General features: G+C 46.0%; 1 protein-coding gene across 1 annotated transcript; it reads right to left on the reverse strand.

Annotated features, from left to right (window-relative positions):
• Window positions 1-11,275: 11,275 nt before the first annotated feature.
• On the reverse strand, window positions 11,276-15,028 carry LOC125552623 (F-box protein SKIP14-like). The gene is made up of 3 exons (XM_048716235.1): window positions 14,729-15,028; window positions 11,802-12,118; window positions 11,276-11,417 (listed from the first exon to the last, which is right to left on the reverse strand). The coding sequence occupies exons 1-3, from the start codon at window positions 14,978-14,980 to the stop codon at window positions 11,294-11,296; spliced, it is 693 nt and encodes a 230-aa protein (XP_048572192.1). The 5' UTR covers window positions 14,981-15,028; the 3' UTR covers window positions 11,276-11,293.
• Window positions 15,029-15,505: the final 477 nt, after the last annotated feature.

The following is a 15,505-nucleotide window of genomic DNA, read 5'->3' on the forward strand; positions in this document are numbered from 1 at the left end:
TTTTGCCTACTAATGGCGCATCACTGATGCGCCATTAGTATCACGCCACTAGTATTTATTACTAATGGCGCACCATTGGTGCGCCATTAGTATCTGGTATACTAATGGCGCACCACCTAGTGCGCCATTAGTATATAACACCATGCGCCATTAGTATGCCTCCCAGGGCCATATTTAACCATGTGCTTTGGCACACTAATGGCGCACTGCGGATGGATGCGCCATTAGTATACTTGGCATACTAATGGCGCACTCTATAGTGATGCGCCATTAGTATGAATATTAGGGTTTTTTTACTTTTCTGATTTTTGCACAGGTTACAAAATATATTATTTGACAGAATATAGACAGTAGCACACAGCAACAGCAGATTCATCGAATACAATAGAAGATTAGTCTCCGAATACAATTCATCATATTAGTCTCCGAATTCAAAAGACCGAACAAAGATAAAACATTACAAGTCTCGAGACCGCGAGTATCGAGTTTGTCGGAAGTAATACTAATCCTAACAAGTCCTACTAATCATCATCATACAACTTCTACTCATTATTCATAACAAGTCATACGATCATCATCTTGATAGTCATCGAACCAACCCTACTTAATTGTTCATAGCACATGATCATCAGTATTAGGCAGGACCTATACCCTATTTAAGCTAAAATAGCATAAAACAATATAGACCCTGACTCTCCATTATGGAGAATGCAGAACATCCTGTCTCCAATTCTTGCGCTTCGCTTCCTTTTGCTTCCAAGAAGCTCCTTACGACTGTCCATACATTTTTTCCATCCTTTGATTTTCATGTCTCCACTTCTTTTAGAAATCTCGTATGGACAGTTGAGATTCGTAGGATGACCTGGCTGTATGTTCAAAACATTAAGACTACCTTTCTGATACATCATATGAGGCACACAATTCTCTAGGATTATCTGTTGAAAAACATAGTAATAACTTCATAGTTAGCAATGATTTACTAGTTTTAGAAGTATGCAAAAGATGCACGGATGTCGTAATAGTAAAAATCTTACCAGGGTATCTCCATGGTAGTTACCGTAGTTGAACACATGCACTAGTGGCACGTATTTACCATAATGTTGAGGAGTTTGATTTTGGATATTGTAATTCTCAATGTCAGTACAAAATCCAACCAGATGATTTTTCTCCTTGTAAGTTGTTAATTCGGAGCCATCGGTGTAGTGGGTTTTGTCTACCATCTCCCGCATATTCTTTGAACAATAAAAATAAGTTGTCAATGGAAATAAGCTGTCAACTATTTTGAAATAAACAATATAAATTAGCTAATAACTATGTTTGAGAAACTCACATAGAGGTAGAACTGGAGGTGTATCAACAAGGACCCAAATGTCCATATTGTCTTGGTTGATGTCAGGATTACCAAGATCCGTGGTGATAAGCATACCCTCATCAAAACCATACATCTTGCAAAATGCTTCCCAATTTTTTCAACCAAAATGGGTTACGCTCTTAGAATTATATAGATTTACTTCAAAGTCCACATCGTGATGAGTCCTTAGGTAAATTTTCTTTGTTTCAGAAATTTCATGGTCTTCAAAATCCATCCTCTCCAAGACATAGCGTCTTGCATGGCATGGGATAAGCTATACTCGAATTGTAAAAGTTGAAAATTAGACGTTGAAATAGTTGAAGTCATGCTTAATTATGAAAATAACACTTGTCGTCGTTGTGTACCGTTTCAACTTCGAAGGTCTCCTCGAGCTTAATGCTGAAGCGCCGATCATCGTCTAGGTGAGGCATGTCGCACAGACCTTGATCGTCGTGGCACCAGTCGCACTCCCCCGGGAGACTTTCGTCGTCCAATGATGATGACGACATATCCTACGTTCATAATTCAAAACTACATCATTTAGGGTTTGTCGACACCGAGGCATCCTAAAAGCTAAGCTTTTATCATTTAGGGTTTGTTGACGCTGAGGCACCCTAAAAGCCTAAGCTTTCATCATTTAGGTTCTTATCGACACTGAGGCACCCTAAAAGCCAAGGTTTTATCATTTAGGGTTTGTTGACGTCGAGGCACCCTAAAAGCCTAAGCTTTCATCATTTAGGTTTTGTCGATGCCGAGGCACCCTAAAAGCCTAAGCGTACATCATTTAGGTTATCATCGACACCGAGGCACCCTATAGAAGCCAAGTTAGTTTTCATCATTTAGGGTTTATCGATGCCGAGGCACCCTAGGTTGGGCCTAATCACTTGGCATTAATCACTTGGCTCTATTGCCACCTATGTTGGGTTTATCATCTAGGGTTTATCGATGCTAACGAGAATTCTAAGTTGGGCCTAATCACTTGGCTCTATTGCCACCTATGGTTTAATGCAGCAAGAATGGCGGGGCAGTTGATCCTACTTAACTAAGTACTAAGATACCCCGGCCCATGCATTAGTCGCAAGTACCCCATATGTCCCATTTTTAGCAAAGTCATGCTAAAATTCATGGAAAATTTCAGCAAACTCAAGATGAAAATAGGACATATGGAGTACCCGAATTTGCCGGAACGGAAGTTAATCGACATTTCGGCAAACTCAAGGGTCTCTCGGGGTACAGCAGCAGCATCACAAGTTGACAAAATTCCCAAGTAGTACAGCAGCAGCATCACAAGTAGTACCAATGAACATATAGTCCAGCAAGTTAAAAAAGCTGAAGTTCTCAGCATGAAGAATCACACAACACAACACCTACATTATGATGATACATTTGGAGATTGCACATACAGTTTTCACATAAGCATAATTGTTCTGGAGATTGCACATACAGTTTTTGACAGCACATCACCTATGACAGCACATACAGTTTTCGTTACTGCTCCCAAATGAAATGACACTTTGACTGGCTGCAATTTTTAGTGTCTACTTATCTGCAATTTTTCAGTGTCTGCTTAGGAGAAATGGGTTTCAAACTTCAGCTTGCTTTGTATAAGGAGACTAAAAACTATCTAAGGAGTTCTTCAAGTTCAAGTTATAGCCTGCATGACATTTTCCTACACAATGCTTGTTGTAAATAATTACTTAAAGTAAACACTTTTTTATCTTAGCTTACTTACAACAGAATGCATATCTTTCTGGTTTCCAATTCCTTTTGTTTCATTTTCAACATTGCTCTATTTGTAATTAATAGCACTGTTCAAGAAATCTATATATGCAATCTACAGAGATCCCCTCCTGACTTTTAGACTGATTTTCCATCAAAATTGAAAATAGTTACACTAAGTTTCAAAATAAAAAACACACTTCTCAGTTTTACAAACTGAAAATTACTCTAAAACTGAAACTTTAACTGACTTTTAGACTGAATTTTTACTCCAAGAGTTTTTATATTCAGATCACTTTAACTGAATTTTACATTGAGTTTTAGATTGAATTTTAAACTTTCTTGCAATATAAGCTTGCCGTACACTTTATATTTAGATCAGGAGCCAAGCTCTAAAATTGAATTTTTAACTGAATTTTTACGACTGCATTTGTTTCAATTTTAGTTTCAGATAAAGTTTATATTCAGATCAGGAGACTGACTTTTAAATTGACTTTATATTCAGTTTCAGGTAAGGACATCAGAGAATCTACAGCGAGGGGCGGCCGGTGCGGTGAGCACGAGCCCGCATGCACAAACAGTGACTAAACAAGGAGAAAAACAGGGGAATCGATGGAGACGCTCACCGCGGAGCTGGGGAAGGAGACGGCGAGGCCGAGGGTGGTCGGGGCAGCGTGGATCGACGCCGAGAAGCAGTGGTCGGTGATAAGGAAGAAGAGGTCGATGTGCTCGATCCTTGATGACCCGGCTCCAATCCGTGGACGTAGGCGATGAAGGTGATGATGGTGTTGCTCCTGGCGCAGCTCCTAGGCACGACGACGGAGGACGGGGCGGTCGGTGGCCGCGGTGACGCGCGGCGGCGGCGCTCGGGGTGGAGGGAAGGAGCGGGGCAGGCCGTCAGCGGCGAGGACCGAGAGGGCGATTGAGGAGTGGAGGGAAGGAGCGGGGCAAGCCGTCAGCGGCGAGAACCGAGACGGCGAGGCGGGCGCGGGGGTCATCGGGCGACTAGGGGGGAATGAATCTGGCGAGGGGGGAGTGAATCTGGCGAGCGGGAGGGACGAAGGGATCGGGCGACTAGGGGGAAGATTACTAATGGCGCACCCCCTGGCGGTGCGCCATTAGTATGTTTTTTTATAGCAATGGCGCACCCCTGAGACGGTGCGCCATTAGTATTCTTTTTTTAGATAGCAATGGCGCACCAGCCAGCCGTGCGCCATAAGTAAGATTTTTTTATTATTATTTTGTTGCATCTAATAATTTAATAGAAAATTAATATGAAAATGAATATGAATATGAAAATGAATATGAATATGAAACAGTAATAAAGTTTTATAAAAACAGTAATACTTTTTTAAAAATATCATCAAATTTGTTATTTGAAAATATTTATGAATCGAAAAAATATCATCAAATTTATTATTTGAAAATATCATCAAATTTGTTATTTGAAAATATAAACAATTTTTTTTTGGGATTTTTAGTTGCATTCATTTGTGACGGTGGAGCGGGGGAAGGGTGCGGGGGGTGCTCGGCGGCGAGGGGGATCTGGCGAGGGGGATAGCTATCGAGAGGGAGGGGATCGAGATCGAGTGTCCTCATAAATATTCAATATTTTTTCATATGGAATATGAAAAAATATCATCAAATTTGAAAAAATATTCATGAATTTCAAAAAGTGCCCATGAAATTTAAAAATATTCATGATATCAAAAAGTAAAAAAAAAGTGCCCATTACTAGTTTAAACCAGTAATTACTAGTTTAAACTAGTAATGGCGCACTATGCAACGGTGCGCCATTAGTAGTTTTGCAAAAAAGTAAAAAAAAATACAGTAGTGGCGCACTCTATGGCTGGTGCGCCATTAGTAGTTCTAACTACTAATGGCACACTCTGCCCGGATGCGCCATTAGTATGTTTGAAAAAATGAAAAAAAAAACATTTTGTTACTAGTGGCGCACCGTGTGCCTGGTGCGCCATTAGTGTCTTCCACACTAATGCCGCACCAACAGATGGTGCGCCATTAGTATATAATAATGGCGCACCACATGTCTGTTGCGTCATTAGTGTCAATTCCATCTATAGCCCTTTTCCTAGTAGTGGTCTGTGGGCGCCGCGCCTCCCCTCGCCGGTCGTCTCCTTCTTCGACGCCCGCAAACTGTTGGACAGTTTGCCAAAGTACGAAAATGGACTCCGCCAACGAGTTCTTTTTCCACAATTTCATTTGCAACTCCGACGATTCGTCAACCGACGACGAGGAGGAGATATTGGCTGCCGTGTTGGTCCATCACCACCTCAACAACCAACGGTCGTTGTTCCGTGGCTCCATTCCGGGCCACCTTCCGGCGTTGAATCGTAACCGAGAGAGCGGGCATTTCCTTCTCTGAAAGGACTACTTTGATACAACAAACCCGTTGTTCAAACATCACAAATTCCGCCGCCAGTTCCGTATGAGTAGGCATGTTTTCAACCGTATTAGAGAGGGAGTGGTCGGCTATGATGACTACTTCGAGTGCAAAGAGGATGCCGTCGGCAAGATTGGTTTCTCCTCTTATCAGAAATGCACTACCGCCATCCAAATGCTTGCATACGGAGTGCCCGGTGATCTCATTGACGAGTACGTCCGTATGAGCGAGTCTACATGCCTAGAGTCCCTGTATAAGGTCTGCAAGGCTGTGATTGTTGTATTTGGCCCTGATTACTTGAGAGAGCCGACAACTGCAGATATAGCCCGTTTGTTGGCGACGAATGCTAGCAGTGGCTTTCCGGGGATGCTTGGCAGCATAGACTGCATGCACTGGGAGTGGAAGAACTGCCCTTCTGCTTGACAAGGGCAGTATAAGGGACATGTCAGGGCTTGCACTGTCATACTAGAGGCCGTGGCGTCTCAAGATCTCTAGATCTGGCACTCTTTCTTTGGCATTGCTGGATCACACAATGATATCCACGTGCTTTAGCGCTCGCCGGTGTTTGCTAGGCTTGCCGAAGGCAATAGCCCACCGGTGAAATTTACTGTCAACGGCCACAACTACGACAAAGGGTACTATTTGGGTGACGGTATCTATCCTCAGTGGACCACTATTGTAAAGACAATACTCAACCCTGTTGGAGAGAAAAGGAAAAGATTTGCCCAAGAGCAAGAGAGTGCTAGAAAGGATGTCGAGCGTGCCTTTGGTGTTTTGCAATCTCGATGGGGCATCGTTCGGTATCCTGCTAATACTTGGAGCACGCAGAAACTATGGGAGGTGATGACTGCTTGTGTGATCATGCACAATATGATCATAGAAGACGAGCGCCCGGAACGTCTGTACGATCAAGGCTTTCAGTTTCAGAGTGAGAATGTTGTGCCTGAGCATGGAGTAGCGGCAACATTTGAGTAGTTCACTCAGTTTCATGAAGACATGCGTGATTGGAAAACTCACGTGCAACTGCAAAATGATTTGGTTGAGTATATGTGGACTCATGTTGGCAACCAATAGATGTATCTTCTTTTATTCGTTCGTAAAACTATGTGAAACATTTTTATTTTTATTTGGCCTGTAAACTATACTATTTATTTGGGCGGACTATTTTGTTTGTTAAATTTTCATTTCACAATATATTGATTGCAATGCAAAATTGGGCGGCCACGCCTACAAATATGAGTCGGCACGTTAAGCGCGCTGCCGACCCATATGAAAAACAAGACGGACACCGAACGGGCGGCCGACCCAAACAAACAAAAAACGGACGAAATCGCCGTCTGTTTGGGTCGGCCGGTTGGATTTGCTCAAACACCTTCCTCTCACTCCAGAGTATGTGTGCACTCCGGTTTGCGTATGTGGAGGTGGTGAAGAAGGGACATGGGAAGGAGGCCGTCTGTGAGCCCGTACCTCCCGGCTCACAGTCACAGCGGTCCCACAAGGCCTCCGCTTCCTCCCCGGCAAGCCTCCTTCGGCTGCCGCGACACATGCCGCCATGTCTCTTACTGTGCACACAAACTGTTTAATGAAATTTGTAGTAGTGGTTATTAACGAAGAATTATAGACTGGTTTTCTGGAACCCTAACCTCAATTGTAGTGATTTTATGTTATTTATGACACGCTCATGAAATAAGTGTAGATGCATTTTAGTCAATAGCATTGCCCTTGGGAAACTTGATGCACATGTGCAAGTATATTCCAATGGGCTAAATGCCTAGTTAGGGTGAATAATGGTGTCATCTTCAAATTATAATAATGTTCAAAATGCCAACAAAATTAAGGCATCCATAATAAGTACTCCGATCCCTCCGTCTCAAAACAAAATAAGCGTCTCAACTTTAGTATAACTGTGTACTATCTGGAAGCGGATTAGGAGCATTTGGGTGCTCCACCCCCTTATATTCAAAAATAATTTAATAATTCAAAAAAACGTCAAAAAAATCCTGGATATATTTTTGGACCAAATATGACTAGGTATTGTACTCATATAAAAAGTTTGGCCAATGAATGATTCTCGTTAACTTCAGGGCAAAAAAAACAAATTTATGACGACAATATAGCATGAATTACTAAACAGTAAAACTGAGCCACCTACGCCTTCCCACAGTAATTTGAGCTCGACAGCCGTCAGTTCACGTTTATGAACGGTCTAGATTTGATGGTGCAATTTCGCCCCTTCACCTGCGTTACCCGCTCGGCCCACGGTGATCGGGCTGCTGCTCCACAGGTGGATCTGGGCGTAATCTCATTAATCGGGACGACTGGCCGGAAAAGACACAGTTAGGCCGAGAAAGAATATACTCCAAGGCCCATACCGATCCTTCCCCTGTCCCTCTCCCAAGTCCCGACGATTCATGCGTTCGTTTCGGCGGTGCCGGTGGCGGCGCCTGCTGTCGGCAACATATTCCCTCTTGTGCATTTCTCCCCGATGTGCGAGTGTGCCTGTTCGAATTCGTCATCAGTACAACTCCTGCAGGACTCTTGCTGCAGACTCGCCAAATCATTCGCGTTGCTGCTTTGTCTGACTGCTGTATATCCGTCCACGGCCACCCTCCATACCATGATGTTGTACTCCAAACTCCATACTAAATTGTAGGAGCATGACACCTCGCACTCTCCATTGAGCATGAAGTCTTGACGATGTTGGTGTCTCTGTATGTGTTCCAGGTTTCCACCCTTGGCATACAAAAAAATTCATCCAGATTAACTAAACTAATCACATCATGCAGGTTTGGGAGGAAAAGACCAATACATATGCAATGGAGGTGACTTCCTTACATCAGTCCCTCAACCAACGGTCCTTTTTCTGTTTTCTATGTCTTTATTTTTAAAACCTTGGGCAGTTACGGGCTTACGGCTGCATGTGGAGCATTTTCAAAGATGTCTGCATGTTTTGTCATATCCAACAAAATTCATTCCCAGTTTGGGCAGCCAAACCTGAAGTATCAGCTTTGCATCTAACTTACGATGGTCCAAAGTTTCGGTAAATATGTTCTCATGCTTATTACATATACTCCCTCCATCCGAAATAACCCAACTTAAAAATAAGCAACATATACTTTTGCTATGGACAATTTAATATTTTATGTTTGCCAATATATATTTTCAGCGGTACCTATCATTTAATTATAAAACTTGACGGGCGCAGCAACGCGCGCTATCATGGTCTAGTAGTACTTGTATCTAGCATTTTTTTGGGAAATCTTTAACCCCGGATATAATAAAAGTCATTCCATGTTTAATCTTTTTGTACCAGTGCAATACTTGGTCATGTTTGATTCCATAAAAAGTTTCGGGATTTTTTGACTTTTTCTAATTACTAAATTATTTTTGAATATAGAGGGGCGTAGCACCCGAGAGCTCCTATGCATTTTCGTGCACTAACTTTACTATAAAGTTGAGACACTTATTTTGGGACACGGAGTATGTCAGTTGTAAACATCGGACTGCCATTCACAGTCAATTTCACGAGTCCATGAAATATGTATCTGCTTCATTTGACGAACATCGGTATCTAAGAGCATCTCCAGCCGTTGGCCCCCCAGGAGGGGCTAAAAATCGCCCCCTGGGGGCGCACTGGCGCTAAACCACGCACTGGGGGCGTGATGCCCCCCAGTCGTGGCGCCCACATTTTTTTGAAAAAGTCAAATACAACGCAAATACGGCTCAAATTTATCACAAACATCGGCGAGTTCGTTCAAATTTAAACATATTTTACAAAAAAAAAGAAAAAAAACTAGCACGGGCTGCCCCCGCCGTCTCCATCGCTGCTCCTCGCCGTCTACCTCGCCGCTCGCTGCCCGCCGCCCGCCTTTGCAGTTCTACATGCCGAGGAGGCGGTAGAACCGTCTGTAGTCGCCGCCGTCGTCGTCGTCGTCTCCGCCGCCGCTGTCCCTGCTGCATCCCTCCCCCGGTTGGCGCGGCGGGTTGGACGATCCGGGGGCGTCATCGTCGTCGCTGTCGAGGACGACGATGCCGTGCTCGTCCTCGCGCCCACGCTTGCGGCCGGCGATCTCCTCCAGGGCCCGGGTTTGTCGGGTCATCTCCGTCCGGAGGTAGTCGTCCCGCGTCCACCGCAGGGCGTCCTCGTCGGAGAAGCCGCGCCGGGCTATCTCCTCGTACTCCGCAGGGAGGCCGGGCTCCGGCTAGGGCTCGACGAGGACGAAGCGGCCGGGGGGGGGGGGGGGGGGGGGGGGGCGGGGCGGAGTCGCCGATGCGGACGCCGGAGCTGCGGGTGCGCGCGCTGACAGGCGTGTCCTGGGGCTCCGGCTTGACGGGGCGGAGGCAGGGAGAGCCCGACGAGCGGCCGGACGAGGAGGAGGACGCCCCAGGCCGCTCCATGCGCCTCGGCGTCCAGGAGCTTCCACGGCGGCGTGAGAAGGACGGGGGAGCGGGGTACTCGAGGCGCGGCGTGTTGTCGCCCTCGATGTACTCGAGGACGGCCTCCAACGTGCGGCCGGGCATGCCCCACCACCGGCGCCGGCCATCGGAGTTGAGCCTGCCAGAGGGCACGACGCCGTTGGTGGCCTCGAGCTGCTCGGCGTGACGGCGGCGGAAGTAGGGCTCCCAGAGAGGGCTGTCAGGGACGTACCGTGGCCCCTCCCTCGCCGCCCGCGGCAGGGACGCGCGGATACGTGCGATCTCCGCAAGCCGCGCCGCCCCGGTGGGTGGTGGTGGCACCGGCACGCCGTCGGCGCTGATCCTCCAAGCCTCGGGCACCCGCATGTCCGGCGGGACCGGGTACTCGGCCTCGAAAAGGAGGCGAGCCTCGTCCTCGTGAAGATGGCGGCGCCCGAAGCCATTCGCCGCCGCGCCGTCGCCTGGAAAGCGCTCGGCTATTCTTCTGAACTGGAGACGGCGAGAGGAGGAAGGGGGGAGAAATGGGCGCGTTGGCAGTGGAGTGTCTGTGCGTGCCTCCGGCGCGCTGGTGGTCGGCTTATATAGGCGGAGGCGCCGTGTGGTAGGCTTGGCCGGCGCGTTACGCGTGGCTTGATGGCGTGGCAGCCGAGGGGACGCGCGTCGCCCGACCTTCACTACGCCGCCCGTGAGGCATCAATGGAGGCTAACCGGCGCGGCAGCATGCCCAGCGCGCAGCTTTGGCATTGATTCGCCGCAGGAAACGAGGTGATGAAGCGGCGAGAAGAGAGCCGAATCGCTGACGCGGCTGGCCCGCGGCTCTTCGCGCCAAAAAAAAGATTCGCCCGACACCCCCAAGCGACCCCCAGTGCGCCGGGTTCGGGTTGGGTCCGCCGGCGCCAATTTCGGTCCTAGCCGATGAAAACTGGGCCCTTGGGGGCGCGACTGGGCTGATTTTTTAGCGCCGGCGGCCGAAAAATCGCCTGGGGGGCCTTCTTGGGGGTGCGGCTGGAGATGCTTTAATTCAGCATCGAGATATGTTCAGCTAGCATCGTAAGCTCGACGTGTCAGTAAAATCCAACAGCAAATGTTAGTACAGAAGCAGCTGATGCATGCCTAAGCAAGTATCCCAAGTATTTGCAGTAACAGGAGAGGGGTGGAAAGCTCACTTCTAATAGTCATCTTCTTGATTCCCGTGCGATGCATCGAGCTCCTTGCAACGCTGGCATGAAAACTGGCCAGCCATCGACAAGGACACCATCAAATTTTCATGCCTCTCACAGTAAGGCCGATTGCATGTGCTGCATTTAGGAACCGTAAGCCAACAATCCAAGCACATAAGATCTGAACAAGCAAGATCAGCCTCAACTAGATCCTCCGGACTGATACAGCCACCACATTTTTCGCATCTAGGAAAGCAGAAGTAGCAGCCTTGGCACCGCCACAAGCTGTCCCTCACTTTCCTGAAATATAACCAAATTGTCAATATGGAGGTGTACAAACCTTAATTGCTTCAGGTCAAAGTCATTAGACCTGTAGAAATACAAGGATGCCTAAATGTTTGCATCAGTTGTTTTCAAGACAAGAGCAACAAAACAGGTAATAGAACTAAGTTGATTTCATGTGGCCCTTAAAAGGCTATTCATAGTGCAAACAAATGAGCTTCGGGACCATCACTTAAAAGGCTATTCATAAAAAATAACATGACCAAGTCAGTTGTTCCACAACCACGGGAGAGAGCGAAAAGGCAAGCAATATCTATGAGCACTGACTCTTGTGAACATCACAAATCAAAGATGAATCTTGAACTAGCAGAGCGGATCAGGAATCAAGCAATGACAATTAGTCCAATAAACTGCTAAGGCTATTCCCAAAGAGAAGATCTCGTGGGAATTTAGAGGATCAGAGGTTGCATACCTACAGTCATCCCTCGTACAATCAAACACAGGCCTGACGTTCGCACACACAGGGCAAAGATCAACATCAATAGGGCGTTCATCATTGGTGTCCAGCGCTTCACGGGCTCTATGGTTGTAAAAAAGTGGGCTTCTATCTTGTTGCCCTTGTGGGTTACCTTTGCACATGAGAGACATGATAATATCAAGATGATGCTTACTCATCCCGCTGATACCATCAAGTCGGAGACGACTTATATTTCCCTTGCGTTCGTGCAGAAGCTGAACAATTTTGACCACCCCATCACCAGTCAAGCCTGCACATGCAGGCACATAAATCTGCAAGTTAAGGGTAAGTTAGATCAAATGCATTTAGAGGTACATGCAGCTAGTGCACAGGAGGAAGTGAGCAAAAGCCCTTGGTAATAGTATAATCATCATAGAGTTTCTGTTACGTGCATATAACCACGATTCTATCATCTAGAGATAACAAATTATCAATCAAGCAAACATAGAAGAACTGTAAATGTTGGTTTCATTATGATCAATAACCAGAGGTTAAGATGGCGTGAAGGTTCCATATTAGTAATCAATTCAGAAAAGTATTTGTCATTTTTATTTTGGCTAGAAACCCCAAATCATTGCAAAAAAATTGAAAGGGGCAAATAAACAAGCCTATTAGTGTTCCATACGAAGTTGGGATCAATTATCATGATTCTGAAATAAAAATGCTCCACATTAGTAACTCAAAACTGAACTGATTCCGAGCATGTCTAGGGAGAATCTTTTTCTGACGGAACTTTTGGTATTTGGGGAGTGCTTACAGTTTGGTTTGGAAAGGAAAGCAATGTATACCAGTAATAGATAATTTCAGAATCATGTAGTTGAAAAACAAAATATATCTAAATAAATTTCATGTATGCCTGACTGGCTAACCCTCTCCATTTTGGAAGTTAGATGTGGCAATTGGCAAACTGGCCATGCTAATTTTACCCCTGGATCGATAAAGCTACACTTAAGTAATCCACAAGTTTCTGAACTTAGGATTTGCCCTTAAAAAAAGCAAAACAGCCAAGCAGGTTAACAATTTAATATCAAAGCAGCCAGATTGAAGGTAGTATCAGATATAATTCGCAAACATTGCAGTGGTCTAAGTGCTACCGAAATTTGTAGCCAAGAACAAAAAAACATTTCCAATGCAATGTACTGTATAAGAAAATACATATCCCAGGATTATCTATCAAGGATTCAATCACTCCATACATTTATACGTATTAATGTCAATATTGATTCTACCCCTAAGGCCCTAACCCCAGTCACTATCACCATGAGCCAAGGCAAGCAAAATAATATGAAGCATTTAGAAATTCCACTCCACGGAAAGGTGAGGGACAGAGATCCAAACAGATCTGTAACCTCACTATATATAAACACCCTATACAGAACCCTGCAGTGATTCTGATCTGCAGCTGTTTCGCGACAATGAAGTTGTGTGATTTAAGAAATGGCAAAAGGACATGACTAAGTACCAGCGCCGCATCCTAACTCTACCATGTAGTGCCACCCCAATCTGTTCACTCTCGATCCGCTAATCTGACTGATGATCTGTTTTGTTCACGTGAAGTCTTCTTGTCAATGCCGGCATTAAGAAAAAAACTCAAATTAGCTAGACATTGCCGGTATTTGGAATTTCTTCACATCATTAGGCCATGATAGTTCTGAAGTTGAAGTGACTGAGTACTAATTATTGCCGTGTTCTACACTGCCAAAGCATTTATAGCATATATATCAGGGGGTGCCTAGCTATGTGTTCTTTAATTGTCGATAGGTATAACGTTTTGCCTAGCGCAAGTAAAAACAATTAATCAACTGAACTGCCATATTTTCTATGGTGCACATGAAAAGGTTTGTAAGTGCATCCCAACCAGCCTAAAATTAATCATATACAGCAAAAAACAAGCTTAGTTTCTTAGTCAACATCACGTCCAAGTTCGTACCAGTAAAATTTAGCAGATTTATTCCTTGCAAAAAGTGGTATGTGTTTCTTCACAGTTGATACATACACAGCATGGGCTCTGTCTCTCTGGTTCATTAGGCTCATATGAGCTTATCTATCTATGTTGTTGAGTCAAACTAGTTCACAGAGTATGAGGAGTCGCACAAGTAGTCCAGGAACAGCAGGTAAATTGTGGCCGACCTGCAGGCAAGACAGGATCAGGAGCAGCTTGATGAGTCTGATCACAACTCTACACAAGCAGAGATCAACTCCGATTCAGCAAGCAGCAGCTGAGGTGTCCAGGCATAGGAAACAGAGGTTAAATAGAAAACACAATCTGTGTCCTTGCCCAGTTTAGATAGAGTACTTGTACTAGTTAATTGAGTCCTAGGCATATATGCTATAAAAGCATACCCATTGTATCATTGAGGATAAGCAGTAAGAGAAGTCTCTCTTCGCATATGCTTTCTCAACCCAATCTAGTTCTCTAGTTTCTCAATCTCCCGCTGCCTACCCACACTGACCACGGCCCCTACCCTACATTGCCGGCCCCAGCCTCCGGTGAACAAACCGTACAACCTCAGGAGAAAAGCACACATCGACTGGCAATGGTTTATTTGTCATAGCATTCACATCTCGTGGCCTAAATTGTTCCACTAAATGATCCACTAGCTGCAATTCAGCAAGTGATGCGGTTCAATGAGGATTCTGCAGTCCGGTAAATTCCAGTTCTAGTAGAATAAATAAAGAATGACTACATCCTAGCCTTCGCATTCTAGTCATGGAAACATGAGCCGAGTTGCTGAACCTATGCAACCACCACGCCAGGCATAACAACAAACAGTGCGCGCGCACCACCGACTCCACACGCAAGAATGCAACTCATTCACCAATTCACAACCTCACACACTTCAATTAGAGGAAACAACCACGCGCCGGAAACCTCCCAATACCTCGGTGACGCGGGGATTGTGCTCGACGACGCGGAGCAGGCCAGCGTCGGATTCGTGGAGGCACCCGAAAAGGCGGAGAGACCGCAGCGTCCCCTCCGCCCTCGCAGTCAACTTGAGGAGGACTTGGTCGGTCAACCAGCCGCTGAGCGGCCGCTCTACCGCGAGGCGACGCCACAGGTGGAGGTCCCCCGCGACGGCCTCGCCGAGGAGGCGGCATATGCGCCAGTAGGCTAGCAGCTCAGGCAGCCGCATGTAACCCAGGGCGAGGAACAGGGCGGTGTCAGGACAGAGGCAACTGCGGCAACAGCTAGATGGGCAACAATACCGTTTCAATTGTCCAAGTGCTCTTCATCCACTGATCTACGATCCTACGGCTCCAGCGCGTGTACCGCTTCGCGCTTTAGTTAATCACTCTCCACCGTAGATCTCTAGATGTGCGGCTCAGACCGTTGTAACGTCTCTTTCCAAACTTTACCGCAGCTCTGTAACTGAACATGTCGCTGTAGCGCTTTTCACCTGCTCCTTCCCTTTTTAAGCCCTCCTCCGGCTTGTGGAGAGGGCATTCTGATGATTCTGGGCTTGGCCCTTTGAGCCGCCGTGTTCCGGCTGACAAACCCTAGCTAACGCGTTTCAGATCTTCCCCAAATTGATTCGCAATTCGTTCTCAAACTTCGTTGTTTTTACTCTGTTCTTCTGAGATGTGTGACAGACAGTAGCTAGACCCTGTCAATTGGTATCAGAGCCAGGTTCTTAGATCCTTGGAGGTGGCGAGTTGGA

Source organism: Triticum urartu, chromosome 4, assembly GCF_003073215.2.
Source record: "Triticum urartu cultivar G1812 chromosome 4, Tu2.1, whole genome shotgun sequence".
NCBI classification, from domain to species: domain Eukaryota; kingdom Viridiplantae; phylum Streptophyta; class Magnoliopsida; order Poales; family Poaceae; genus Triticum; species Triticum urartu.